This window comes from Botrytis sinoallii, assembly GCF_014898435.1.
Source record: "Botrytis sinoallii strain Bc 23 chromosome Unknown BSIN_005, whole genome shotgun sequence".
In the NCBI taxonomy this organism is placed as follows: domain Eukaryota; kingdom Fungi; phylum Ascomycota; class Leotiomycetes; order Helotiales; family Sclerotiniaceae; genus Botrytis; species Botrytis sinoallii.
The window spans coordinates 1,611,683-1,639,382 of NW_024066032.1; the positions used below are offsets into that span (position 1 = coordinate 1,611,683).

The following is a 27,700-nucleotide window of genomic DNA, read 5'->3' on the forward strand; positions in this document are numbered from 1 at the left end:
ATCATCGCTTTCCATTTAGCAAATCCAGATAAGCCAGAACCGCCCGCTTGGGTAGGCTTCAAAAGATCTACTACTCCTGATCCCCCGCTAGTACTTACACCAAGCGCACCCCCGAATCGAGGCCGAGGCAGACCTAAAAAGCTCCGGCAATTGATTACTACTCCCAAGAAAGTTCATTTTAATCCAATAGTAGAAATTAGAGTATTTTAGTGTTATTTTGTTTTCTAAAAGGTCAATTGGTATTGCGATCGTGGACCGATCGCCTTGAGCGGGGGGTACTGTCACGGCGCCAACTACATGATCTGTAGTTGCCTTCGTGCCTCAGGCACAGCATACTAGCGCGCCCTACTTCCTATAAGTAGGGCTTCACTCTTCCATAGCTCTTCTACCCTTATGGTACAATATAAGTCTTTACCCGTACCTTGACAAAGCCTCAAGCTTCTTTGCAGAATACTATATAGACTTATAGTGATATAGATTGGACACAGTGATTTTGCAATTTATTATATTAAATTCAATTACAAAAATAGTATAAACATTTGTATATATGGGATTGAGAAAAGCATATTGTATTTCTTTTAATATTCAATTAATAATTGGACGCGTAGCGACTGGCTACTTGTACCAAATCGACTTTGATCCAAATGGGATACAATAGTATATATCAACCGCATCCTATAAATACAATATAGCTTTACTGACCTTCTTGCTAGATTCAGATTCTATACTAGAATATACTCAAACTACACGAAACTATGCGAATTCCAATTTGTTTCAATATTTCGAGGATAAACTCTTTACCCCAATCAATCTAAGACCTGCATCGAATAGCTATAAGCATTTTGAGCATTCTCCCGATTGATAACAATTGATCTGATCATCCGCCAATATCTGGATGATATATAAAACAAGACTCTCTAAAACAAAACCACAAACCCTTAGACAAAACAGCCGCAGAATCGCTATAAGCGGTATTGAGCAGGGGAATATTAGAGGCAATAAGCCTTTGATTAGCTAACATTACATTACTATGAGCAGTTAGAATGCTAGTGGTCTGTAGGCCCGCTCTTTAGTACATCTAGAATATTCTTTGGGAGATTAGATAATAGATGCTAATTACTATAAATAAATAAATAAATAAATATATTAAAAGACTAATCTTAATTTATAATTGCAAATCAAGATTCTTTATGAAAAATTTGCCTTTATAAATTAAGAGATCGATTATATTTAGGGATCCTTTGTATCTTAGAATAATGAATAGCAAATCTCTTAAAATCTCAATGGAAATTTTCCTTGCACTTAATATGATCATTGTTAGAAAAGGTGCTCATACCGCATATCACACTATGCTATATCGGGATTAGCCCGCATGTGACACTGTCGAGTCCACACATATATATCGTATCGTTATATAGAACTTAATAATATTAAGGCTTTTCCACCAACTCATATATAATCTTCTAACAGGTTATGAGCCCGGGTTCGCGTGGCGCTAGGATTAGTCTTCCGGAGTCACTTGATTAAAGCTGCAACAGACAGTAGCTACTCCGTCAAATCCGGAGACTGTCGTCTTCGTAAATATGGTTCAATCCTAAAGACATCCAGATGGCATCTGGCCCAATACGATTGAGCAATTGGGGGAGCGCGGCTCCGCTCGGCGAATGAATCTGGCTTCGGTGCCGTCGTAAGATTCCGGCATCCTGTGTGGTGTCGTAAAGCGCGCGGCGCTATCACGGTGGAGACCGTAAGAAATACTCAGGTGCGCGGCACCACAGTGATCCAACCTACAGGGTTGAAGAGGGCGACGAAGCTCTGGCAGACGACTGCCACCCACTCTTATCTTCTTTCGACAACTCGAGAATCCCAGTTACGATACGATTCCCTCGATTTCCCATCTTTCGATTCTTTTCTTCGTCTCGATCCTCGTAAGCTCTACATCGATGGCAACGATGCGGTATAAGCAACCGATAGTGCCTTACGAATCGATTAAACTTTATACAGTTGAGGGTTACCTGTAGAAAACCTTGAAGTTGAGAATGCTTTGGATATAGTTTATGGGGGAGCTACGAAAACCCATCTGATTTAATAAAGATTTTCTTCGTCTCAGAAATTTTCCCACCATCCCCCCCATTTCTTCGACAGTTTTCCGATCATCCACACCTATGATCTGATAAGTGTAATGATCATTGGATTATTGTTTTATTTAATGCCAGTTTTTATGGTATTTAATTTGTTTCGCTCACCAGTTCCGCCATTTTACGACATCTCAGCTCTCAATCTCATCTCCTTTCGACTTCGATCTTCTTTCACTTATTTATAGTTCGTGTAATATATTCTGTTCTGACAGATCAGTGTATATTATTAAGCACAGATCGACTGTCTTTCTTTTCGATCACCGTCTTCATACGATTTCGACTTCGATCTTCTATGTCGACAATGGCTACGCTGGCGATCGAGGGGGAGGGAGAGTATATAGGAAGCCGGAGGGTCTATAGGGACCCGAAGGCATTGAGTGTAGGGAGCCGGAGGTCCCAAAGGGAACCGGAGGCGATCCGAAACCATATATGGAGGAGGAGCGGATGACTACGGTAGTGGGAGAACGCGTATTACTATACTTAGGTAGGAGATGATGGAACCATCTCCTACACTCCTTATGGTAGAGACCAGCAAGACCAAGGTGATCAAGGGTATCACCGTCAGTCTTGTGTTCCCTCTTGGATATGTTCAAGAGGGAGAGGAAGAGTTGTAGGATACACTCTATGGGGGAGCGCCCTGGCGTTCCACCATATAGGAGAGGTGTACGATATCTCCTATACCCTTGTAGAGGAGAGCAAGGATCAAGGGATCCTATATGATCAGGGTGATCATGTAGGAGACTGTATCCCAGCTTCTCTACTAAGAGGGAAGAGCTGTAGAGGTACAGGCTCTATAGGTCAGTAGGTATCGTACCACTAATACGATCCCTACGCCCTTAGAGAAGCGTCTACACTAGATATTGGGTAATCCTAAAGGAGAGGTTTTTCTTTAAAAAATTGATTAAAGATATTGGTTCCTGGAAGAGATATTATCAGCGATCAAACACTCCCATGATCATATTACTTGCTGATCCGAGAACGCTTCCTGGCGGTGTGTGAGATCTGATCTATTGATTTTATAGCGGTTTTGATAGCTACAATCTCAAAGCGCTTTCTGGCATCCGTTGGAATCAACTCGCTAGCTTCAAGATACTTGTTAGCGATTCTCGAGATTCACCGAATAAGAGTGATCAAATGCTGTACACATACCTATACGATACAGATCATGCCGCTTAGCTTGGTTGAAACCAATTATAGCCCCGACTTACGATATAGCTCTTCATAGCTTTCGATAAGCTACATAGCTTTAGATATGCAATATCAGCATAGGGGAGTATTAGAAAAGGTGCTCATACCGCATATCATACTATGCTATATCGGGATTAGCCTGCATGTGACACTGTCGAGTCCATACATATATATCGTATCGTTATGTAGAACTTAATAATATTAAGGCTTTTCCACCAACTCATATATGATCTTCTAACAATCATCCCATTTATTGATTTAATAGATAGTGGAGCTATAGGATATAGGTTTATAAATAGAACTCTTATATTCAAGCTTGGTATCCCTATACATCCCCTTTCTATTATCTGCAACCTGTTATTTACAGATAAAAGGATTTTTGATATCCTATTTCAATATATACTATTAGATCTATGGATTAACAATTATAAAGAAATTGACTTATTTTATATTACTAATCTTTCCAATACAGATTCTATAATCCTCAGTCTTTTATAGCTTTAGCACTATAATTCTATCATTAATTGAATAACAATAACTCTTAAATTCATATCCATGTATTACTCTAGATATTGCTGCCCAATTAACTCTATTGCAATTGTTATCCCCAATCATAATAATATACTGACCCCAGCAGATATAGCGCTCAATCCAATACTATATATATTTGTTAGAAAGTTTATTTTGAAATCTACTTTAAAGAAATCTATCTCAACCCTATATTGTATCTTTATTGAAGAAATTATCAACAAAAATCTTCAGACTCTTTCCTTTTCATCCCAAAACTAATCGATATTTTTGGAATACGATTTTTCGACTCTAGCTATAAAGAGGAATACTGATAGAAACCTCTATAATATAGATCTTATTGATCCAATACTATCCGACTCAAACTATCACTATATTTACCGAATTAATGGAAAAACAGAGATCTGTATCAAGATGATATCAAATCAGCCAATCCTGAAACTAATCTCAGTATAGATTATTATAGGCTTTAGGATATACAAAAGACTGTTATAAAACCAAAACGTTTTACCCCTATTAAATCCCCTATCGCTATAGAAGCCCTTTAAGGAATCAACTAATGCCTTATGAAATATTTGATAGAAAATGAACAATATAAAATTCCTTATAGCTAATAGCTTTATTCAATTCTATAAAGATCAAAAAACTTATATTACTGTTACGTAAGCGGACACAATAGGAGTTGTAAGCTTTACCACTACGCCACACACGCAATCTGTCCAAAAGGCACAGTATCAGGGATTGTTTCCTGATAGCTTACTACTATATATATATCCATATAACAGAGCCCTCCTCTTTAACCTTTTCGTCCCGAAAAGGCTAGTACAGGGGCTATTATACTATACTATAGTCAACCATATGATTTGTAATAATAGAATAACACTCTTCTATTATCTAATACCCTCACCATTAATAATCCATTATTAATGAATTCAGAATATCCAATCATTAAGCAGATACATCCTCGTCCCTAATTCGATCCACTTTTCAATTGGTTGTTAACCCAGTTCCAATTAAAAGCCCGAATCAGAGATCCCAGAACGATATCCACAAGGTAAAATCCCTGATACTCTGTTACGTAAGCGGACACAATAGGAGTTGTAAGCTTTACCACTACGCCACACACGCAATCTGTCCAAAAGGCACAGTATCAGGGATTGTTTCCTGATAGCTTACTACTATATATATATCCATATAACAATTACAAAAATAATTTGGGATGAATTAGATAGAGCTTGTGAGTTATATTATATAATAATAAATAATCCTATTCAATTATATCACAATATTATAAAAAGTAATATCAAAAAGTTTATAAAAAAGACCGACTGATTTGTATTATCTATAATAGAGATTCAAAGCAAACTATTATCCTAGCTTTATAATCTATTCACTGGGTTTTTATCTTTTCTTATTAATAAGCTCCTATTACAATACTCTTGGGATTATAAGATTGAGATTATACTAAACAAAGAGTCTTTATACAATAAAGATCGCTTAATATCCTTAGTCGAGCTTCAAATCGTTTACAAATGGCTCGATAATAATCTAAATAAAGGATTTATTTGCAAATCCTACTTCTAATTGGTTGTTCTACTTTTTCTAATTGCAAAGTCCGAAGAGGGTGTTTGAATTTGCTAGGATTATTATAGACTGAATAATATTATTATTAAGAATTGTTATTTATTATCACTAATTAAAGAAACTCTCGATACTTTATATTATACTAAAGTTTATATCAAATTAAATATTATTGTTGTGTTTAATAAACTATAGATTACAAAAGGTTATAAATGGAAGATTGTTTTTATAATTTGTTTTGGCTTATTCGAATTTCTGGTAATGTTTTTTGGTCTTTGTAATGCTTCTGTTTTGTTTTAGAACTATATTAATTATATTCTTTTTAATCTTTTGAATAAGAATTATACAATATATTTAAATAATATCTTGATCTACTCTAAGAATATTACAAATTATTAAAAATAAGTTTGCAAAATTGTTTAAAAACTTATTGATATTGGATTACAAATTGATATTGATAAATACAAATTCGAAATAAGAAGAACAAAATATTTCGGCCTGATTATTACTTCTAATAATATCAAGATAGACTCTAACAAGGTTAAGATTATTCTTAAATAGAAATTGTTAATTAAATTAAAAGATCTTTCAACATTTTCTAAAGTTTACTAATTTCTATCGACACTTTATTTACAACTTTTCTAAAATTACAGAATCTTTAAATCGCTTACTAAAAAAAGAGAATATATAGAATTGGATTATTAATCAAAAAATGCTTTTGAAAACCTAAAGTATATCTTTACTTTCACTCCAGTTCTTATAATATTTGATTACTATTACTATATAGTTATCAAAACAGATACTTCCAATTGAATTATGAGTAAAATACTCTTTTAATATAACATAAGTGTCACGAGGTGACACTAAGCCCTTTCTGTCCTGTCCTGTCCTGTCCTACTATATATGTAAGAGTAAGATAGAACTTCCAGTTCTACCTCCTAGTCTTTTGGACATTTAGCTCAGCGGTAAAGCTTCTGAATACTCCCAGAAGTGATCCCGTGACATTAGATAGAACTACCCTTGGTTATATGTGGAGCTGTGCGGGGGGCCCACTTATAGCTTACAGGCCATTGGTCTGGGGGCTAGCATATATAGATCCTGTCTGCCTGTCTGAATGCCTGAGGCATTAGAATCCAGAATCCTGAATCCTGAAACCTCCTAGTAGGTGATGGTATGGAGACCATACCTTGAGGAGGGGGGTGGTGTCACGGGGTGACACTAAGCCCTTTCTATCCTATCCTGTCCTGTCCTGCTATATATGTGAGAGTAAGGTAGAACTTCCAGTTCTACCTCCTAGTCTTTTGGGCGTTTAGCTCAGCGGTAAAGCTTCTGAATACTCCCAGAAGTGATCCCGTGACAATAAGGGCCAACTACATCTAATTACATATTTCTCCTTAAAATATAATATTGCTGAATATAATTATGAGATTTATAATAAGAAACTACTAGCTATTATTAAATCCTTAAAAAAATGAAAACCCGAACTATATAGAACTTAAGAGTTGTTTGAAATTATTATTAATTATAAAAATCTAGAATACTTTATATTAATAAAGATATTAAATCAAAGATAAGCTAAATAGGCTGAATTCCTAATTGATTTCAACTTTTGTATTATATATAGATTGGGTTTTAAAACAATTTACTCTAATATACTGAATAGAAAAACAAAAGATCGCCTTGTATACACTAATCCTAATAATATGTCACGGTGTGAGCTCACGTGATATGCTGGTCCTATCGGAGAGGACCGAAAGGAGCGCTCGTATCGGAGCGCAAGCGAGCTAGGGCCCGATCGGGCTAGCTCGCTATAAGAATTCCGTATATCTTTAATTCAGAAGATTCTGTATTATAGTTCTTTAAGCTATATCTTAATCCTCAATCTAAATCTATTATTCGAATCAGTATAGTCTTATTAGATTAAAGTAAAGTTATTAGAATTTTATTCAGCCTATCTGCCTTGTAATATTATATAACTCCTACCCATTAAAATATCGCTTTTGCAATAACTACTCTATATTTACCTGGCCAATCTGGAGACTCCTCGGAATTTAGTATTTCTGTATCAGAGAACCCCCAGGTTTAATATCAATATCTCTAATTAGCATCTGTATATTATATCGAGCTAAAGGAGATCAACAAATCGCTTGAATATGAAATTTCCGAATCCCTAATCTACAAATGTATTCAAACTATTTTGTACAAGCAGGTTGCTATTCAAAATACTTATTTACTCAATTGCCTTACCAAATTCATATCTACTATATCTATTTGTTTGGAAACCGTATTTCCCGAAACTCCCGCTGACTTTATTCCCGAACTCACTGTATCTACTTCGACCACTCGATTGAATAAGCATATCTCCAATCCGAAAGAGTTTGATGACACTTTTTCCAATCTGTACAGATTCGTTTAATAGATATATAGAAAATTGAATATGAATAATAATAAATTCCTAATAACTTCTATCTACTTAACTTATATTGCTAGAAGATTTACTAAAAAGGTATATAAACTTATACTACCTAAAATCTCCTATGGGATTTCTTAGTTTATTGATTATATTGCATTCCTCGAATATCTCGAAAATGCCTTTGGGGATTCTAATCGAATACAAAACATATAGAATAAATTATATATATTAAAGTAAAAACATCTTGATTTTAGTATCTTCTTTATAGAATTCTAGAAACTTGTTTTAAAAAAAGAAATATTTAATGATATTTTAACCCTGTTTTTATTTCAAAAAATCTCTTGTGAATTATAAGATATACTATTGTATAATCCTATTTCGATCTGTGAATTTCGTTAATATACTAATTACTTATAACAATTCAATAATCGATTCTATCAACACTAATAACAAGTCCACTGTATTTGTTTTATTGCTTTTGAAACTTTATCCCGAAGAATAATTATTATTCTACCTTTATAACTCACTAACCCAAAGTCTACTCCTAGAGATCTAATGGATTTGAGTTTAGGAAAAAAGGAATACACTGCTAAGAATCTGGGTTCGCAGTGGGAATATGGTAAATGCTATTGCTGTAGCTCTGCCAACTATCTAATATAAGACTGCCCGCACCTCGATATCTGTTCTATTCAATTTCGAATTATTATTATTACAACTAGCCCTATAAGAATTAGCTCTGTATTGAACAATTCTCCGAGGGGCTGAGTCCCTATCCGTTTCCCATCTCGCTCTCCTCCCCGTTTGCCAATTAGCTCAATCAATTCGGGAAATGGGATACACCTGATCTAAACTGTGATTAGGATAATCCTTTGTATATCCTCCATTTATCTACTATTGCTACTTATAGCTTTCCTTTGAAAAATGAATTAAACAATTATGTGGATCTAATAATTCTATTTATTACCCTGCTTTTGGAAAAAGATACCCTTTTGATATACGCTATAGTCGATAGCGGATGTGAAGAAATTGTTTTCACAAATCGAAGTTGAGTGTCTTCCCAGAAAATACTAGTATATCAATTATCTACAGTGTTCGAAGTTATAGGATTTAATGGAAATACTCTACCTAATAATCAAGTTATCTTTTATATCTGGATAGGACTCAGAATCAATAATTATATTGAGAAGAAGATTGTTTTATATATAATCAAGCTAGTTCATTATCCTATTGTACTAAGAATAGCTTGGCTTAAGAAATACAATCCCTATATCGATTTTGCGATAAACTCGTTTCAATTCAATAGCTCGTTTTGCTACGAATTTTGTAACATTTTATTCTGCTTGTTCTATATAAAAGCTCTATTAGATATTCCTTTAAAAGCCTGATCTATATATCTGCCTGCCTATCCCAAAGGGTTAAAGAATAAGGATATAGCTACAATCTCCCTAAGAGCCTGTTTGACTTATGCCCACCAGAAATATGAAATATTCTAGATATTAATCAAACAAATCAATAATATTCTAAATAAGAAGAAGAAGATATTCGACCCTAAAGATTTATTATTTGAATTCTGAAATTAGAAAAATGTCTTCTTTTCAAAGAATACAGAGAAGCTACCCTCTTATCGACTATATAATTATGAGATTCATTTTAAAGAAAGAGCTATTCCTTTTTTCAATATCTTATATTTTATATTCCATTCCGAATTAAAAGCTTTGAAAAAATAATTGAAAAAGAATCTTAAAAAAGGATTTATCCAGTTAAGCTCCTCTCTCACTGCTTCCCCTATTTTATTTGTTAAGAAGACTGATAAAGGCCTCTGATTTTGTATAGATTATTATACTTTGAATAACTTGTTGATTAAGGATTGATATCCTTTATTATTAATAAAAGAATCTCTAAATAATCTGAAAGGAATAAAGTATTTCAATAAGATCGATATTATCTTTGCTTTTAATAATATAAGAGTAAAAGAAGGGTAGGAATATCTAACTGCATTCTGTATCTAATTCGGACTGTTCGAATCCTTAATTATACTGTTTAGGCTGATAAGAGCCCCTATAATCTTTTAGAGGTTTATCAATGATTCTCTATGGGGATACCTGGATATATTTTGCATTGCTTATCTGAACAATATTCTGATATACAGCTAAACTCGAAAGGAATATATTTGCTATATTCAGAAGGTTCTATAAGTATTGAGGAAAGCCGGCTTATTTACTAAATTCGAAAAGTGCGAATTCCTGAAATCCGAAATCAAGTTTCTAAATCTTATTATAGAAAATAATGATATCCGAATAAACCCAAAGAAAATCCGAACAATCATGAATTGAAAACCACCTATTAATATAATCGATATCCAAGTATTTATTGGATTTTCGAACTTTTATTAACAATTTATTAGAGATTTTTCAAAGATTATTAATCCAATAATAAATCTAATTAGAAAGAATATTCTATTTCTATAAAACTCTATTTATCAAAAAGTATTCGATTGATTGAAGCAAGTATTTATTAAAATATTTATTCTGATTTCCTTTGATTGGAAAAAGAAAGTGATTATAGAAACCGATACCTCCGATTATATATCCATTGGAGTATTCTTTCAATACAATAATAATGGAATACTTAGACCTGTTATATTTTTCTCTAAAAAATATTCAGTAGCTAAATATAATTATAAGATTTACAATAAAGAACTGCTAGTTATTATTTGTTGTTTCGAAGAATAGTATTCCGAGTTAAAAGGTGCTGTATTATTAATTCAAGTAATCACCAATTATAGAAATCTGGAATACTTTATTACAACAAAACTATTAAACCATTATCAAGCTTGCTAATTCGAATTTCTATCTCGATTTAATTTCCGAATCACCTATCGTTCTGGAAAGCTAGGTGCCAAACCCAATACACTAACCAGAAGATCAGAAGATCTTCCTAAGAAGGAGAATGAATATCTTCTGTATCAAAATTGTATTATTCTAAAACAAAAGAACCTGGATCCCGACCTGTTTCCTACTACTGTTACCCTAATCGAATTCAAGATTACTAAAAGAATATACTTTACTATAACTATTTGTAATTAGAGAAACCCTGATTTTATTGATATTATTAATCACTTGGATTCTGATGATACTATAACTTTATCAAAAAATAATAAAGTTATAAAGCCTGTAATTCCATATGCTATATCTATACCCAATCCTGCAATACAATTAGAGAACCCAGAAAATCCTCTAAACCTTTTTGTCGATCTGCTTACCCTATTCTACAAAGACTACTAAGCCAACCTTATACCTAAATCTATTCTGAAATCCCTACAAAAAGGATCCCCGAAACACCCGAAAATCACTTTTACCGAATATACCAAAAACAACAATCTACTATACTATCGAGAGAAACTATACATTCCCAACCACAACCCCCTGAAAACCTATCTGCTCTATTTATACCACGAATCGCCCGCCACTGATTACCTGCACTATATCCAAACCTTCGAATTACTATCCCGAAACTATTATTAGCCTGAATACTACGATTATATTATACAATGAATCCATAACTACTATAGTTACCACCACACTACCCCAAATCGCAAAGGTTAGAAGGAAGTTCTCTATTCGCTCCCGATCCTATAGAAAGCTTGGCAAGATATCTCAATAGATTTCATTATATATCTATCCGAAAATACTAGTTTTGATGTTATTATAGTAATAGTCAATCGATTGATAAAAATAAAATATTTTTTGTTCTACTATAGTATTTGTAATTCTGAAGAGGTTGTCTGCCTATTCCGAAAGAATATCTGAAAGCTTTATAGCTTATCCCTAACCATTATATTTGATTGTAAAACTTAATTCGTTTCTGAATTCTGAAAATATATCTGTAAGTATTTAGATGTAGTTGTTAAGCTTTCAATCGCTTACCATTCTGAAACTGATGAACAAATTGAAAGAGCTAATACAATACTGAAACAATATCTCTAGTCATATATAGTTTACTTACAAAACGATTAGGTAGAATAACTTTCACTTACCGAATTCTCTATTAACAATATCTAGTCCGAAAGCACTCGAATAATCCTATTCTTCTTGAATTATAAATTCCACCCCCATCTAAATTTCGAGCCTGCATTATCCTAAAGTAATTATCTTGTTATATGAGATACTAAAGAATTCGTTACTAAAATGGAAGCCATTTTCTTATATTTATAAACCGAATTAATTACTAGTCAAGCCTGATATTCGAAGAATGTTGATGCCCGCTATTCCCCTACCTATAAATACTTGCCCAATAACCTAGTTTAACTAAATACCAGAAACATCAAAACTCTATATCTACAGAAAAAGCTTGATTGGAAGAACCTTGGGCTCTTCAAAATCCTGAACCTGATAGACCCCTATGTCTATAAACTAGAGCTCTTAGTCTCGATAAAGATTCATTCTGTTTTTTATATCAACTTGTTATATCCTATATATAATAATCTTATTCCTAGATAATATAATCCACCATTACTTTCTATAGAAATAAACGGCCTCAAGCGTTTTGAGATTATTGAAATCCTAAATTCCTATTAAGAAAAAAGAGGTTATGGAGAATCTTATCTAAAATATATTATCCATTAGATTAGCTACAATACATCAATTAAAGAATCTGCAAACTACCTGGAAAATATATAAGAACTAATCTACAACTTTCATTATAGATATTCTAACAAACCCGATTCCACTTGATCGGACCTTGCCTACCTATAGATTATAAACCGTGACATACCGCCTCAACAGAACTCGATCCTTAAAAGAGGGGTAATGTTATAGTATAAACTCACATAATATACTGATCCTATTAGAGAAAACCGAAAAGAGTATTCGCATCAAAACACAAGCGAGTTAGAGCCTGATTAGACTAGCTCACTGTAAGAATTCCGTATATCTTCAACTCAAAAGATCCTGTATTGTAGCTTTTTGAGCTACATCTTAATCCTCAATCTGAATCTATTACCCGAATCAGTATAGCCTTGCCAGATTAGGGCAAAGTTATTAGAACCCTATCCAGCCCGCCTGCCCCGTGATATAATAACCGAATCAAGAATCGCTTATAAATAATCCTTTCGAAAAAAGTATTCGATATTACTATATTCAAGAATCTTATTCAATAAATAAATAACAATATCAACCTCACTGTAGTGTTTATAGGTATAATTATCTTTAATACTGAGAAGCCAATTAATAATCTTATCAATAAAGTATACAAATCATTCGAATTAATTATTATTATACATAAAACACTTCAAAATCCAATTATTTATTATTGGTTATTATCGATCCGAAAAGACCTCTGAATTACTTTTCAAAACTATAAATTAATCAATAATAAAATTTTCTATTACAATCACCTTTTTATTTCTCTTTCTACAAAGCTTTACATCCAGATTATATATCAAATATACTGTCACGGGGTGACACTAAGCCCTTTCTGTCCTGTCCTGTCCTGTCCTGTCCTGCTATATATGTGAGAGTAAGGTAGAACTTCCAGTTCTACCTCCTAGTCTTTTGGGCGTTTAGCTCAGCGGTAAAGCTTCTGAATACTCCCAGAAGTGATCCCGTGACATTAGGTAGAACTACCCTTGGTTATATGTGGAGCTGTGCGGGGGGCCCACTTATAGCTTACAAGCCTTCATTGGTTTGGGGGCTAGCATATATAGATCCTGTCTGCCTGTCTGAATGCCTGAGGCATTAGAATCCAGAATCCTGAAACCTCCTAGTAGGTGATGGTATGGAGACCATACCTTGAGGAGGGGGTGGTGTCACGGGGTGACACTAAGCCCTTTCTGTCCTGTCCTGTCCTGTCCTGTCCTGCTATATATGTGAGAGTAAGGTAGAACTTCCAGTTCTACCTCCTAGTCTTTTGGGCGTTTAGCTCAGCGGTAAAGCTTCTGAATACTCCCAGAAGTGATCCCGTGACATATACTCCACTAATCCAGCAGAACATTCCGGTTGAATTAAAACTATTGATTTTGTCTTTTGTATATACTAATAGCTTAATATATCAAAAGAAATCGAAACTTATATATAAGCCTGTTAACTCTATTTCCAAACCAAAGCTTTCCGTCTTATTGCACCCGGATTCCTAGAATCCCTATCAATATTATTTCGCCTCTAATCCGATATCTCCATTGACTATATTATATTGCTATTAATCAATAAATATTATAACAAAAAGTATCAATATATCATTATAATTATCTATTACTTAACGAAAATACATTATTTCATTTTGATTATAGGATTATTTATAAAGAAGCTTGCCAATCAGTTTATTGAAAAAGTCTATTGCCTATACAGTGCATCTGACAATATAGTATTCAATAAAGATTTACAATTTATATTAGAATTCTAAAAGCATTTATTCAAATATCTATTAATCATTTTGAAATAATTCTTTTTATTTCATTTCAAGTTTAATAAACAAACAAAGAGGATTAATATTATGGTAAAACAATATCTTCAGGTTTTTATAAACTTCTATTAAGATGATTGATACAATTAGCTCCTATTTGCAGAGTTTGCGTTTAATAATACTACCTCAAAGACTATTAGCATATCCCTATTTTTTATTAACTACAATTTTCACTTATGCCTTGATATTAAGCCCTCTTCACCTATTCCCTTAAATCTATTATATTAATACAAACGCGAGTTTCTAAAGGCTAATGAGATTGCAAATCGATTTGATATTATTCTAACAAAATTAAAAGCCCTAGCTATTTAATTTATTCAGAGATATAAAGATTATACTAATAAAACTTGTATTAATATTCCTTTATATAAAGAAAATAATAAAGTATAGATTAGTATTAAGAATATGAAAATTAATTATTCAATAAAAAAAGATAATAATAAATAAAATAGTTTCTATAAAATTCTAAAAGTTTATAAATAAGCCTATCTATTTCAGCTTCCCATTAATTTTAAGATCTTTTCAGTATTCCATAATTTATTACTTCGACTACTTTATTGTTTATTTAAACTAACTAATTAAGAAGTAATTAATAAAACCGAATCCCATTGAAACCAAGGCTGTATTCTAAAAAGAAATAACAAAATAAACAAGGAAATCAAGCGGTGGGAATTTAATAAACTACTTGACTATTATAACAAAAACGAATTTTACTATCAAATTAAATGGAAATATTACCTAGTATTTTAGTAATCCGTTGAAAACCTTTGTGACTAGAAAGATATGATTATTATTGTCACGGCGCCAAGTACTCTACCACTAAGCCACGTAACCCCAAAAGGGTATAAGTAGTTTGATCAACATCAAACCTACTAAGTAGAGTTATAACCAATCCGTGATACTACTTCCTCCTTCAACCCCGGAATGGGCATAGCGGGATCTCGTCCCCTATCCCGGAATAGGATTGCCAAGGATTCTAGTAGTAGAAATTGATTACGTACCTAAAAGTGGGCGGGACCGCTTTTCCCTGACTAATCGGATTCCATCACGAAAAGCCTTCGGGTAGGATCAAACTAACTGTCACGGCGCCAAGTACTCTACCACTAAGCCACGTAACCCCAAAAGGGTATAAGTAGTTTGATCAACATCAAACCTACTAAGTAGAGTTATAACCAATCCGTGATAATTATTTTCTATTTAACAAATCCAGATAAGTTAGAATCGTTTGTTTGGGTAGATTTCAAAAGATCTATTATTTCTGATCCCCCACTAGTATTTACATTAAGCATACTCCCAAATCGAGGCTAAAGCAAATCTAAAAAGCTTTGGTAATTAATTATTATTTTCAAAAAAGTTCATTTTAATTTAATAATAGAAATTAGAGTATTTTAATATTATTTTGTTTTCTAAAAGATTAATTGGTATTATAATTATAAACCGATTGTTTTAAGCGGGGGGTATTATTATAGTGCCAACTATATGATCTATAGTTGCCTTTATGCTTCAGGTACAGCATATTAGTGCGCCCTATTTTCTATAAGTAGGGCTTTATTCTTCCATAGCTCTTCTACCCTTATGATATAATATAAGTCTTTACCCGTACCTTGACAACTTTTGATAAGGAAATTCGCTTAAATTCAATCCGGGCCCTCATCAAAAACACGCCCTCGTAGAACTGGCAATATAAGTCGCGTGAGGTGATTGTGTGAATGTCAGAACGGCTTTTGGATGTCATGGTGAGTTATTTTCTTGAGCGAACTGACTGAAATTCAAACCAATTCCGCTTACCTAATATTGCGGATGCAAGGGGCTAAGTTTCGATTGGTCTAGAACGAATTAGAATTACTAGGTCCTACGTAACAAACGAATGAAATGAGATGTCAGCCTTGTCAAAGTTAACTTTACAAGGCTGTAGATACAATATCATCGACTTGCATGATAGATTGCGATCATCAAAATATGTACACAACATACCTAGGTATCCAGCAACAACCTTCAATGATACGCATGGGTTCTTTTAACTGCACGTTAAACGTGATACTGCATGATTTTCGATGACCATCACGAATCCCCTACTGTGAGCCAATAATTTCGAGCTCATAAACAAACCCACCTGGTTTTATCCGACAATCAAATAAAATAACGACAAAATTACTTCCAAATTTACATATATCTAAGCCCACGATTGTTGAGGCTGACCGGAAGAATCTCATATCAAATCGTAGAGCAAAATGACATCCTCATCAACATCCTCCTCACCTCCACCACCCGACCCTGACGACTACCTATTTCAATCACACTACCAACCAAATCCTACGCATCTCAATCCCTCTCATCCCCTAACGCCCCGACCACATTCTCGACCCAGCTCGTCTTCGTCCTCCGAATCCCCCTCACCACCCCCTCTCCAACACAATTTCTTCGCACCCCCCTTCTACAACCGACCTCCTACACCTCTTCCCCCCTCCCCCTCACTAACCAGTCTCCTCCGACCCTCTCGCCCCACCACCCCCGATTCCTCCGCCGATGAACTCGAGCCTCCCGTCCCGCGGGCGTCCCCCAAAGTTCCAACCTACGAATACTACGGTTTCGTACTCTACCTTTTCTCCTCTCTAACCTTCCTGCTCTACCTCCTCTGGTCCTACCTCCCATCTCCCTTCCTACACGCTCTAGGAATCTACTACTACCCCAATCGCTGGTGGTCTCTCGCGTTGCCGAGTTGGATCGTTATGCTCCTCGTATATATCTATGTTGCGCTCGCGAGTTATAATACCGGATATCTTACTCTAGGTATGAGTAATGTGGAGACGATTATAGATGGGGCTGCGAATGTGTGTTTAGTTGATGGGAGAGGAATGGCGGGAGCGAGTCATGCTAGTCAAGAGGAGAATGCTAGGGAGAAAGATAGGAGGAGAGGTAAGGAGAAGGAAAGGGGTACGGGCTATACTGGGGGAGGGAAAGAGGCGGATGTGAGGGCATGGAAGAAAGTTTGGAGTCGAGGTACAGATGCTGTAATGGATGTACCATTGGGTGGTGTGTGTGAAATTTTATATGGAGATGGGAGGGAAGATCTTGAGATGGACGATGATGATGATTATTATTGAGCTTAAAAAGAAAGACGGCGGCCGAAAGCAATCTATACCCATATCCGTTGTATCTTTAGTGCTTAAGTGTAATGACATCTAATGAACACAATTTTGCATGATGCTATGCGCAAATTCGATCTCAATTATTGGACCAGAGCATCCACCTTCTATCATTACTTCAATCTTGTTACAGGTGTTACTCATACATGACACGATGAAAACACTTATGTGATTCCAAGAAAATAGGTATCTTCATTCCGTTGTTTGTACAAGATTGGCCTCCGCTCTATACTTTCCCATCACACAACCCATATTATCCCTATGCCTTCCACTTCCATAAACGAGTTGAGCAAATCATCTAATCAGCTCACTCACCCAGGCACCCACCCATCAAAACTACACATCCACCATCCATTTTCCTCCCTTACATCATCAAATCATCTCCCACCAGTAATGCTAAAAGGCCAATCAAAAAGTTATCAGCAGACTCACTTTCTGCCAAATCAAGAAAAATAAAAGTATCATCTAAACTACAAAAACATTATCTTATCTTTCATCTCATCTTAACACATGCCGTTTTCCACCTAGGATTGGAATATTTCCTCCAAATTTATCGATCCCTACTTTCTCTTCCTAGATCATGAAAGTACAATTCGGCTGAAGTATGCCCTCTGCCACACGAAAACAACCCCCAACTGTGTGAGAAGACATGTTGATTGGTGAAAATGCAAAGAGAATGTCAAACAAATCAGAGAACATTCATATGTGAGATGTAATGCATATAACATTTAACCTCATCACTCCTTTCGACCATCCGTTCATTGATTCCATATATCCATGTAGAAGACGTATATGCGTTTCATCTCAAATGGAAAAATTAGAGGAAAAATATTGAATATGGGGTATTATCACAAATTAGCGCGCAAAAACTTTTACGACGCCATCACCTCCACCACTAACGATCCATCTTCCATCTTGACTCCATACGACTGAGCATACACCTTCCCCACGCATAAGTCTATGACTTGTCATCTCTTGAGTGCAGCTACGTGTCTCTAAAGACCAGAATCGTAGACTAGCATCATGACCTGCAGAGACAAGCTCACGTCCATCAGGAGATAGTGATAGAGCAGAAATAGCTGCTGGATGAGCAAGCATGTTGTATGTGCATTGACCTAAATTAATTAGTCATGAATTGTCGGTGAGGTTAAGGGGGTAACTTACCGCTATTAGCATCATAAAATCTAATGAAGCGATCCTCATGTCCACTGATGATAATGCCTTCAACACCACCACTTCTACCTGTTGCTCCACTAACAACATTCTCATCTTCAGACATTCCTCGATTAGAATCGGAACTCAAGGAACTATCAAGACCGGTAGTAGTTGCAACAATTGCATTGACCCCTGTTGATTGGGTGCCATTAGATGTTTCCAGACTGGCCATAGAGGCAACTTCTTCACCAGTTCTTGTATCATATACCAGAACAGCTGCGTCAGAATAAGACACGGCAAATGATTCGCCTGAAGTGGCTAAAGGTGTTATACAAGTAGGGGATGCGGTGCTATTAGGTCTGGTTATAGAATGTATTAATGTGTAATGGAAAGGCGAAGTCGAGGCAACGCTTGGTTGAGGGGATGATGGGAATGCTGAGCCAGATGACATTGAGTTACCCCGAACTCTGCCACCTCTTCGGCTACCTCCGCCAGAAGGTGATACAAGCTGTGGAGGTGCGCTTACAGACCACACTTTGACAGTGCCATCTGCAGCACCACTTGCTAAAATAATACGATCTGGTCCACCAAAAGCATTACTTTGACCAAAAATCGATCCAGTTGTACCAGGGAGTACGCAGACTGCCCATACTGCATCTGTATGACCATCGAGAGTCGCCTTAGGATCAACTCGCCCTCGCTCCCATACTCTAACGGTAGCGTCTTGGCCACCAGAGAATATCCATCCGTCACCTTGTGCACGTCCACCACTGGCAAAGTTTTGTGATGGAGACCAAGCAGTCAAGCACATGACAGCTCCAGCATGACCACGGTGAGTAAAATAACTTTGAATATCCAAATCATTGGCGCTGACATGGAATGTGCCTTGATCTTCATAACGGGCGGGAATGATCCATCTTTTAATTGTACCGTCGTCGCCTGCTGTGCATAATTCTGGTTCTCCGGGACTTCCGCCTCCAGTAAATATTACCGAACGAACTGCATCTAGGTGACCTCTGAGTCCGAATCGAACTTTGAAACTACCACTATCCGGCCTTTGTGTTGGATTTAATGAGAGTTCATGTTCGCCACTTTTCCTTCTTGATATAGAGGTTTTTCTCCGATGTGAGCCTGGACCACGAATAGGCGATTTTGGTATATCTTGAGCTGATGGAAATACATCTGTATCAGGCCTCTGAGTCGCAATCTTATTTTCTTGTTCTGTAGTTTGAGCTGGCTCATTGAAATCCCATCCATCGGTATCAGAAGAACCTGACTTCTCTATTGCTTCTTCATTTTCAATAGGTCGTCCATAGGAGTCATAAGAATGATTGACTTTTGTTATGGGCTCTTCCGCCGGTTGGGCTTTCTCTGGAGATCTAAATGTAGAAGACCATTCTTGTTGAGAAGGTTGTGGTAAAGGTAGTTGGTCTGCTAAAAACCTTGGCGCTGGATTATCGGGATTTGGTACAGAATGTTTATTAGGACTTGGGACTGGTGGTGGATTATGGTTAGGTGTCGGAGAAGGCGCTGGAGGAGCTCTTGATAATTCTGGTACTCTCATGACTTTTGATCCGGAGTATCGCTGTTGCATTTCTTCGATATTTTGCTGCTGAGCTTGGCTAACTCCGAAAGGTAGAATCTCCTCCGGTGGTTGTGGGGCTTCTCGTGGTGGCATAGGGTTTGGTGGTGCGATCAAGAGATAAGTGAGCTCTCCTTGAGATTTGTCCATAAAATCTTTCATGTTACCTTTCTCCGCTTGAACCGCCTTTTTCGCATCGGGTTCCCCGTCAACCACGAGGAATGAGTTATGTGCCTCTCTTTTAGTTGCTACATCTATTAGTCTTCAATAAGCACAAGATTTTCAATTGACTTACGACGCGAATCTTTATCCTTGGTCCCTTTATTTGCTGGCACCGGCGCTGTACCACCAGATTTGATCGCTTTCAATTGTGCCTCTCGATCCTTGGCCACTCTCTCCAACATTGTGAGGAATTTCTTCAAACTCTCATTTGACCCTTCAAGTTTTCTAGTATTGCCCTCTAATTTGGCTATCCTACTTTTCATTTCTTGTCTTTCGATCTCCCAAGCATTTCGTTCCCTCTCATGTCGATGCCACTCAGTTTGTAAGAATCGCATAACACCTAATTGCGAATTAGTTTAACCACAAGAACAAAACGACTAAGCGCATACCTTGTAGTGTATATTCTGTCCCTTGAGGTTGATTTGCTTGGTTCCCTCCATCACCTACATTACCACCCCCATTATTTTGACCTCCACTACCCCCCATACCAGATAGAGACTGCCAGGCCATCTCGTTCCCCAGGCCCAGGCCAGTCCCTCTTTTATAACCTAGAATCCGCCTTGTGCGCTAATTTCGCATCCAAATTCGAGGGCACGATGAGCATTTGTTAATCTTGGTTGGCGCAAGATATGTTGAGTGGTCGCCAAAGACAACGAGGCCTTAATTTTTCTCCAGTAAACTACCAATGCTCAATTGAACATCTTTGCGCACAGAACTGTTTAAGATAACCAAAGTACAATAGAGGTCAATAGACTGAGATTTGTGAATCTGTAAATCTTCTTTGATGCGTCTGTACAAGTTTGTCGCGTAAGTGAAACGTATGACATTCAAAATCATAAGAAGGAAGTCTGAAGGAGGGCGTTTCTTTCCAAATAGAGATCGTGAGCTACCAACCAAGCCAACTATCCAATTCTAAACCGATATCCATGTGTCAGGCCGCTTTTAAGGCCATTATAAATGCTTCGCCTGGGGTATTGTTGTCTTGGAGGTGTAGGTGACGCCGCCTTTAACTTAAGGTGGCCATAGCTCCTGTGGCATTTGAGTTTTTGGGGTCTGCGGATAGATACAATCTATAAAAGAGAGACCCCTCGAACCTTAAGGTTAAAATGGATGTTATTTTTGCCTTCGTGTTGATCTGTTGATGAATGTCTATAGAAGACTTATAGATAAGTTTCTCTGTTTCTTATTGCTCACACTTAAAGATATATCGAGTCACCATTCGCAAAACCAGTACAATATGATACTTCGATTTGTAGCAACAAGACAAAACATTCTGATACCCGCTATTGGTGTTGTATCAGCCCTAATGACCATATTGATATCAGACAATGCACAAGCTCATCTAACGCGTTTCATAAGGATAACTTTGATATCGGTGTTCTAACACGAATGCAGCGAGCTGGGGGGGGGGGGGGGGGGGTTGGAGGCTTGCATAAGAGGGAAAAAGGAATGTGTATGTACATCCTTGTCATAAAAAGCAAGTGTTTGAGTATGGTTATCGCTGAAGGATTCGTAAATATCCTTCGTGTACATTCACATATGCATACCTCGAAGGTTAACAAAGTCCAGCCTTTCCAGCCCTTCCAACCTTGATCATGACGATCATAGATATGACGTGCAAACTCCAAATTCCTTCCATATCGCTCTCAAGACTAATGAAGATACAACCCAATGTATCGATGCCCATACCCGTACTCATACACATACCCATACCCATATAATTTCCTTCCTCAAAATTCCAACTCCTCAACTTCCATCCCGCACTCTATACAACTCTTGACGCTCATTCCATCCTCGTTCTCCACCGTTTGACCCCATTCATGTTCATGTTTCCCATTACTAATCACATCTCCAAACTTTCCACCTTTTCCATCACCCGCTAATCCCCTCCTATATGCTTCGGTTCTCGTCTTTTTCTTTAATTCTTTCAGTTTACTCTTGAACTTTTCTTCTTTCCTCTTCTTCTTCTCTGCTTCTCTTTTTTCAAATTCCGCATCTAGTGCTTCTGCACTTCCCCACTTCGTCTTAAATGCATATTCCTCCACTTGATATCGTAGGAACAACATCATATCATGCCAATGTGATTTATGCGGATTGGGCTTGTTGAGATGTGGTAAGAGCTCTCCATCTTTTAATTCCGCTACAAAGAACATTAGTACAAGCCCATTATCATGCAGAAGCTATGAAACTTACGATCTGTAATGAGATAATCCTCCTTTGCCTCCGTTTTAGTTAACAAACTATATTTCTCAGGAAACTTCTCCTTACATCCATTACAAACCCTACACTTGAAAATCTCATCCCACACAAAATCGATCTCTAAACTTTTGCACTCCCGGCACTTCTTATTATCCCCTCCAAGTACACTCAACCCGGGTTCAAAGGGTCCCTCTTTCCTATTTCGCAACCCTTTCAATAGCTGATGTCTTTCCCATTCCTTCAGTGTCATATGCGCAGGTTTCTCTCCATCTTTCGATGCATGTAATGCCTTATTCCATGGATCATCTTCTTCAGCTAAGAATCCACCTTTCGTATCCGTCATCTTGCTAAAATCATGATCAACATATTTCCGAAACTTCCGTGCAGCTTGCAGTGAGGAATCATCGGCTCGCGCCTCTTTGGCAGCTTGTCGCGCATCGCGAGAAGTGGCGGGAATTGATGAGGTTGAAATAGAAGAGTGAGTGCGTTTTTGACCCGCCAGAGTTATATCGGGAGTAGCAATAAAACCCGAGGGTGTACGATTGGTATCATTTACGGACGACGCTTTCTCACGAGCTATAGATTGTTCGCGGAGTGCTTTAGCCTTGAGTCTGTTCTCTTCCTAATGAAATAACTTAGTAAATGAGAGGCCAAATTGTCTGAATGGTTGCCTTGTACTGACTATTCTTCTTTTAACGTCGGGTGTTGGCGGTGATGTAACTTGAGATCTAGTTCTTCTTGCAGGCGGGGGAGTATTCGATCTTTCCATAATGTCAAATTGTGTAAAAAAAATGGCAATTATCAAATTCCTGAACTTCCATGTATCTAATAAAGTAAATTTGTAACAAGGCTGAACTCTGGAAGTGGCGAGAAGTTTAAAATGTTCAGCCTCGGTGTTCTTGGGCTGCGCTAAAGCTAAATTCGTCATTAATACTTTCAGACCACAAGGTGAATGTATTGAACCACAAAAAAAGCTTTGAGAACTCTATGAACTACAATGGATAATGGACGAATAGAGTATAACGTAGAAAGTATTGATGGCATTGAAGGGTAGTTTCCATCTACTTGTCTCTATGATACAAACGAGATAAAAATCTCTTGCCCGTCCATCCCCCAGTTTTACCGCTCCATGCCCCTGGACTTGAAGTCCAATCCCCAGTTTCCCGATCCCCCAGTCTTTGAAAACATTACATCGTGTATGTCTGATGTTTGAACATCTATTCGTCCTTGACACCTCCACGGCCTGCCTTCTCAGCAGCCTCAATAGACTTCTTATCTTGTGTTGCGGAAGCTCCTCCTTGAAGACTGCTCATCAAACCAGCTGGTGCCTTGAATGGTCTCTTCATGTCCCCAGTGGCTGGCTGTCCGAAAAGATGAATCTTAACCATGTTACCCTCGAATGCGCCCTTGAGTGGGATAATAGATTGAATCATGAGAGGGTTGGTGTATTTGAAATACAAGTGCATAACAGCCATCATTCCAACACCCATTAATTGTGCCTTGTAGAGAGCCTTCATTTGATCGCTATCATATTTATGGACGGTAGTGGTAACGAGCTTGGGTTCTTCGGCGGAACCCATTTGGGGTTGTTCAACGTATTTGAGAGTAGTCATGTCTATAACATTAGTCTATTAGTATCTATAGTAGCTATGCGCAATGAGTTAGGCTACATACCCTTCTTCTTGTTGATCAAAAATTGAGTATAAGCGTAAACGCCCGCGATGATGATGTTGGATAGAATGTAAATCCCGCGGACAATGTTCAAAACGTTGGGATCCTCAAGAGGAACACGTTTAGAGACTTGCATCATCCCAAGGATGATGATCAAGTTGGTTCTATTTAAATCATCAGTAACAATCTCAAGAGAAACAACAAGACGGAGTTTCGGGAAAGTTGTTCATACACTTGAGGACTGATAGCCATTTTGTCTTATTTAGAAATAGGAACCGGTATGAAATGATGGGATTGATAAGGAGATCGTAATTGAATACGACCAAATGATACTTGAAAGAGATATCAATAAAGAGACAAGAGTTGTTGGTCTCTTTCTAGACTTTATGTTGTACTCTTTAAACAAATTGACAGATCCCAAGAAATAAATTTGAAGAGTGGAAAGAAGACAATCGTCGCGATTAGAAGCGGCGGCCCTAAGCTGTACTGTGCCCGAAGCTTGCCTAACAAAGTCTAGACCCTTGTAAAAGTGGCTGAGGACAGATTTGATTTTATGTTTCACTGGCCATCTATGTAACGTCGTTACCGTATTGATAATTCTCGAATATCACGAAGTAAAACAAATACGATTTAGGTAATCAATACAACATGTCTAGTGATGGCCTTGTTACATTGTTGGATTTCAACTTGATCAATCACGAGATCGAACACGCATCTATAGAAATACATATAATGAAGCAACAATTTCAGTTATCAGCACAAGAAGAATGAAGTTTCGAGGCAATCTTCATGTTTCTTTCAATTCAATATGCAAACCCTTTACTTATACAATAAGAAATTACTCAAGTGAGTCTCAATTCTAGAGCGAGTGCATCAAGTGCTTCTATCACAAGGAAACTCTTCCTCGTTTCCTCACTATTCCAAACTTGTCCACATCTTCTAGAATCCCTTGGTGTTCTAGGTTCTCGTAAATTTTCCTTGTGACATGTTATCTTTTCCATTTCTTCCTTCTCCTGCTCCTGTCGAGAAGCCTCAACCTCCAATAATTGAACCAAGTCCTTTGTCGAAACTGAATGTGGTAAAGGATGATGCTCAACTTCATCTACTGGAATCTTGTGGGCAATAAGTTTCCTTTTCGGCTGAAGATATGCTGGCACCAATGTAGATATGTCTACAAGTTCGGTGCCCTTTCCTTTTTCGCCAATCTGCAAAACCCCCCAAGAAGACGCACCATTGGATCCTACACTACCACGGTTTTCTCCGTCGCTTCTCTGTTGGGCGTTGCCGATTTGAGTATGTTGTTGGGGGCTTGAATAATTCAATATTGTTTGTGATGTGGTTAAAGCCATACCAATATCGTGGTTAGAGTTTGATGGTATATGTGGTTGATATGGACCATAGTTCGCATTATATACCGGAGACGGGACTCTTCCTATTGCAGGCTCGCCTACCATTGTCTGACGTTTTGAAGTCCTGACAGATACCCTTTGTGGAGTTGGATCGAGAATCTCGGGAGTGAGCTGTACAGGTAAGATTGGGCTCTGTTCGAGAGGTTGGTCTTCGACGCCTGATGTCCGCGCGGCCTTAATGGATATAGAAGGACCTTGAGAACTCTTCCTGGTGTCACTAGCGGGAAACGTCAGTTTGGTTCTTGTCCTCGTCAATATCATATCGCGTAGATTTGAGAACGTTGTGATTTGATCTTCACATACCTGAATAATGATACATGTTTGTTACGAACACCACCAGAGCTACGACAGCGCAGCTTTCGTAGAAAATGTGGCATCTGACGTATTTTATTACGAAAAGGATTCAAGACTTTCAAATCCTTGACACGGGGACGATATTGTAGACAGCTTCGCCAAATTGAACACGAGTCTACTCTTTCATAATAAATTTGGCGTGAACCACGATTGGGATTGATGATATTGAACGTTTGTGGGTTGTTCATATTTTTGGGAGGTAATATTGCGTCTTGTTACAAATGGGATGCATATAGCAAATATTTCTTCTAATGCATTGCCGACCTATGATTCAATTATTCCTCAGAATCATGTGTGTTTATTAGCTAGTCATAACTCGGCGACATGGAACATTTTATTTATTACTGCAAAGTCACAGTCATATTCATTGATTTCATGTTCATAGGACAGCATATTCATAGGAAAGCATATTCATAGGACATCATATTCATAGGACAGCATATTCAAACAAACGTCCACAAGTTTGCATAGTTGTATGAGTAACTGTTAGAAATCTCGTATTTTACTATCTACTCATTATGTAGTTTAGATCTGACAGATGTATTCTTGTAATAGCCTGCCATTGATTGCACAGAGAATTTCGACAGTAACGAAAGGAAAGAAACGAATCCACTGACCCTTGCCTTCTGGCCCTCAAGGCTCGAACACTATGCTTTATCTCAGTCCGGCTAAGAAGGGATTGTGTATTTGACAGAAGATATGTGCATCCCTCCCCAACATATCAACTCTCAGACCAGCTGAGATATGAACATTCATTACCAAAATGAAATAGAGAAAGAAAAGAGAAATTGAAAACCGAAAACTGTAGCACATGCCCTGGAAGGTTTGACGGTGTTGAGATCCGAATATTGAGATAATGAACGAAATTCAGAAGTTGATCGTGGATGTAGATGAACGAAACAGAATAGGATTAAGAGTATTCAGCAAAATCTTTGCAGAGTTGAGGTTTGCGGAATAGTGTCATTTGAGCTCGTAAATCTGCCTCCGATAATAATCAAAATTGAACTCAATAACCATAATAGATGAAATCATAAATTGCATACCTTGATCATTCAGACTCTTTCCGCACCTTCACTCCCAGATCTCAAGTCTATCCCCACAAAGCAGGAGAGTATTCATTAACCTTCTCATTCTTGCTCGCTTTTTTGATACTCTCAAAGCATTTTGTACACCAGCCATTATTAGGCTCCGTCACAACATTGGTTGCTTTTGTGGGGATTTTGTTCGTACAATCCTTCTGGACAAGGAGAGGTGTAAGTTGATGACCAGTCGCTTTTGCGCAAGCTTTTATTTCTTCTGCATCGGCAAGTCTTATTTTTCCGCAATTATTGCATTTGAAAACCATTTCGGGTACACATTGTTTTGGGTTATGGTTGATGTTCTGTGTTCTTGTTGAGACGGGGAGTTGTTGAGTTGTGGTATTCTTTGGAAAAGTGGAAACAGATAGATACGGACTGGGAGGAATCGTAACTTAAGTAAACTAGAGCTTCTTGTCGCCTCTACGGAGATGACTCGATCATAATACCAATTTTCGCATTATTCACATTTGGCGGATCAATGCATGAGTCTTTTGACTGGATTAATCATCATATATCTTGAAGTGACTAGGTTTAATTGCTACCAGCTGGTTTCTCCTCTTTTGCACCACTCTTACC

The 27,700-nt window shown here is 37.1% G+C and overlaps 5 protein-coding genes across 5 annotated transcripts; 1 reads left to right on the top strand and 4 right to left on the bottom strand.

Annotated features, from left to right (window-relative positions):
• Positions 1–16,538: 16,538 nt before the first annotated feature.
• Positions 16,539–17,411, top strand: EAF02_003617 (uncharacterized protein; the record flags this gene model as incomplete). The annotated part of the gene is made up of 1 exon (XM_038899665.1): positions 16,539–17,411. The coding sequence occupies one exon, from the start codon at positions 16,539–16,541 to the stop codon at positions 17,409–17,411; it is 873 nt and encodes a 290-aa protein (XP_038760592.1).
• An 897-nt stretch (positions 17,412–18,308) lies between these two features.
• EAF02_003618 (uncharacterized protein) lies at positions 18,309–20,922 on the bottom strand (the record flags this gene model as incomplete). Its single annotated transcript, XM_038899666.1, has 4 exons — positions 18,309–18,568; positions 18,618–20,438; positions 20,486–20,752; positions 20,802–20,922. The coding sequence occupies 4 exons, from the start codon at positions 20,920–20,922 to the stop codon at positions 18,309–18,311; spliced, it is 2,469 nt and encodes an 822-aa protein (XP_038760593.1).
• Positions 20,923–21,862: 940 nt separating this feature from the next.
• EAF02_003619 (uncharacterized protein) lies at positions 21,863–23,380 on the bottom strand (the record flags this gene model as incomplete). The annotated part of the gene is made up of 3 exons (XM_038899667.1): positions 21,863–22,552; positions 22,606–23,233; positions 23,294–23,380. The coding sequence occupies 3 exons, from the start codon at positions 23,378–23,380 to the stop codon at positions 22,143–22,145; spliced, it is 1,125 nt and encodes a 374-aa protein (XP_038760594.1). The 3' UTR covers positions 21,863–22,142.
• Positions 23,381–23,828: 448 nt separating this feature from the next.
• Positions 23,829–24,534, bottom strand: EAF02_003620 (uncharacterized protein; the record flags this gene model as incomplete). The annotated part of the gene is made up of 3 exons (XM_038899668.1): positions 23,829–24,226; positions 24,286–24,446; positions 24,515–24,534. The coding sequence occupies 3 exons, from the start codon at positions 24,532–24,534 to the stop codon at positions 23,829–23,831; spliced, it is 579 nt and encodes a 192-aa protein (XP_038760595.1).
• A 590-nt stretch (positions 24,535–25,124) lies between these two features.
• On the bottom strand, positions 25,125–26,233 carry EAF02_003621 (uncharacterized protein; the record flags this gene model as incomplete). The annotated part of the gene is made up of 2 exons (XM_038899669.1): positions 25,125–25,908; positions 25,995–26,233. The coding sequence occupies 2 exons, from the start codon at positions 26,231–26,233 to the stop codon at positions 25,125–25,127; spliced, it is 1,023 nt and encodes a 340-aa protein (XP_038760596.1).
• Positions 26,234–27,700: the final 1,467 nt, after the last annotated feature.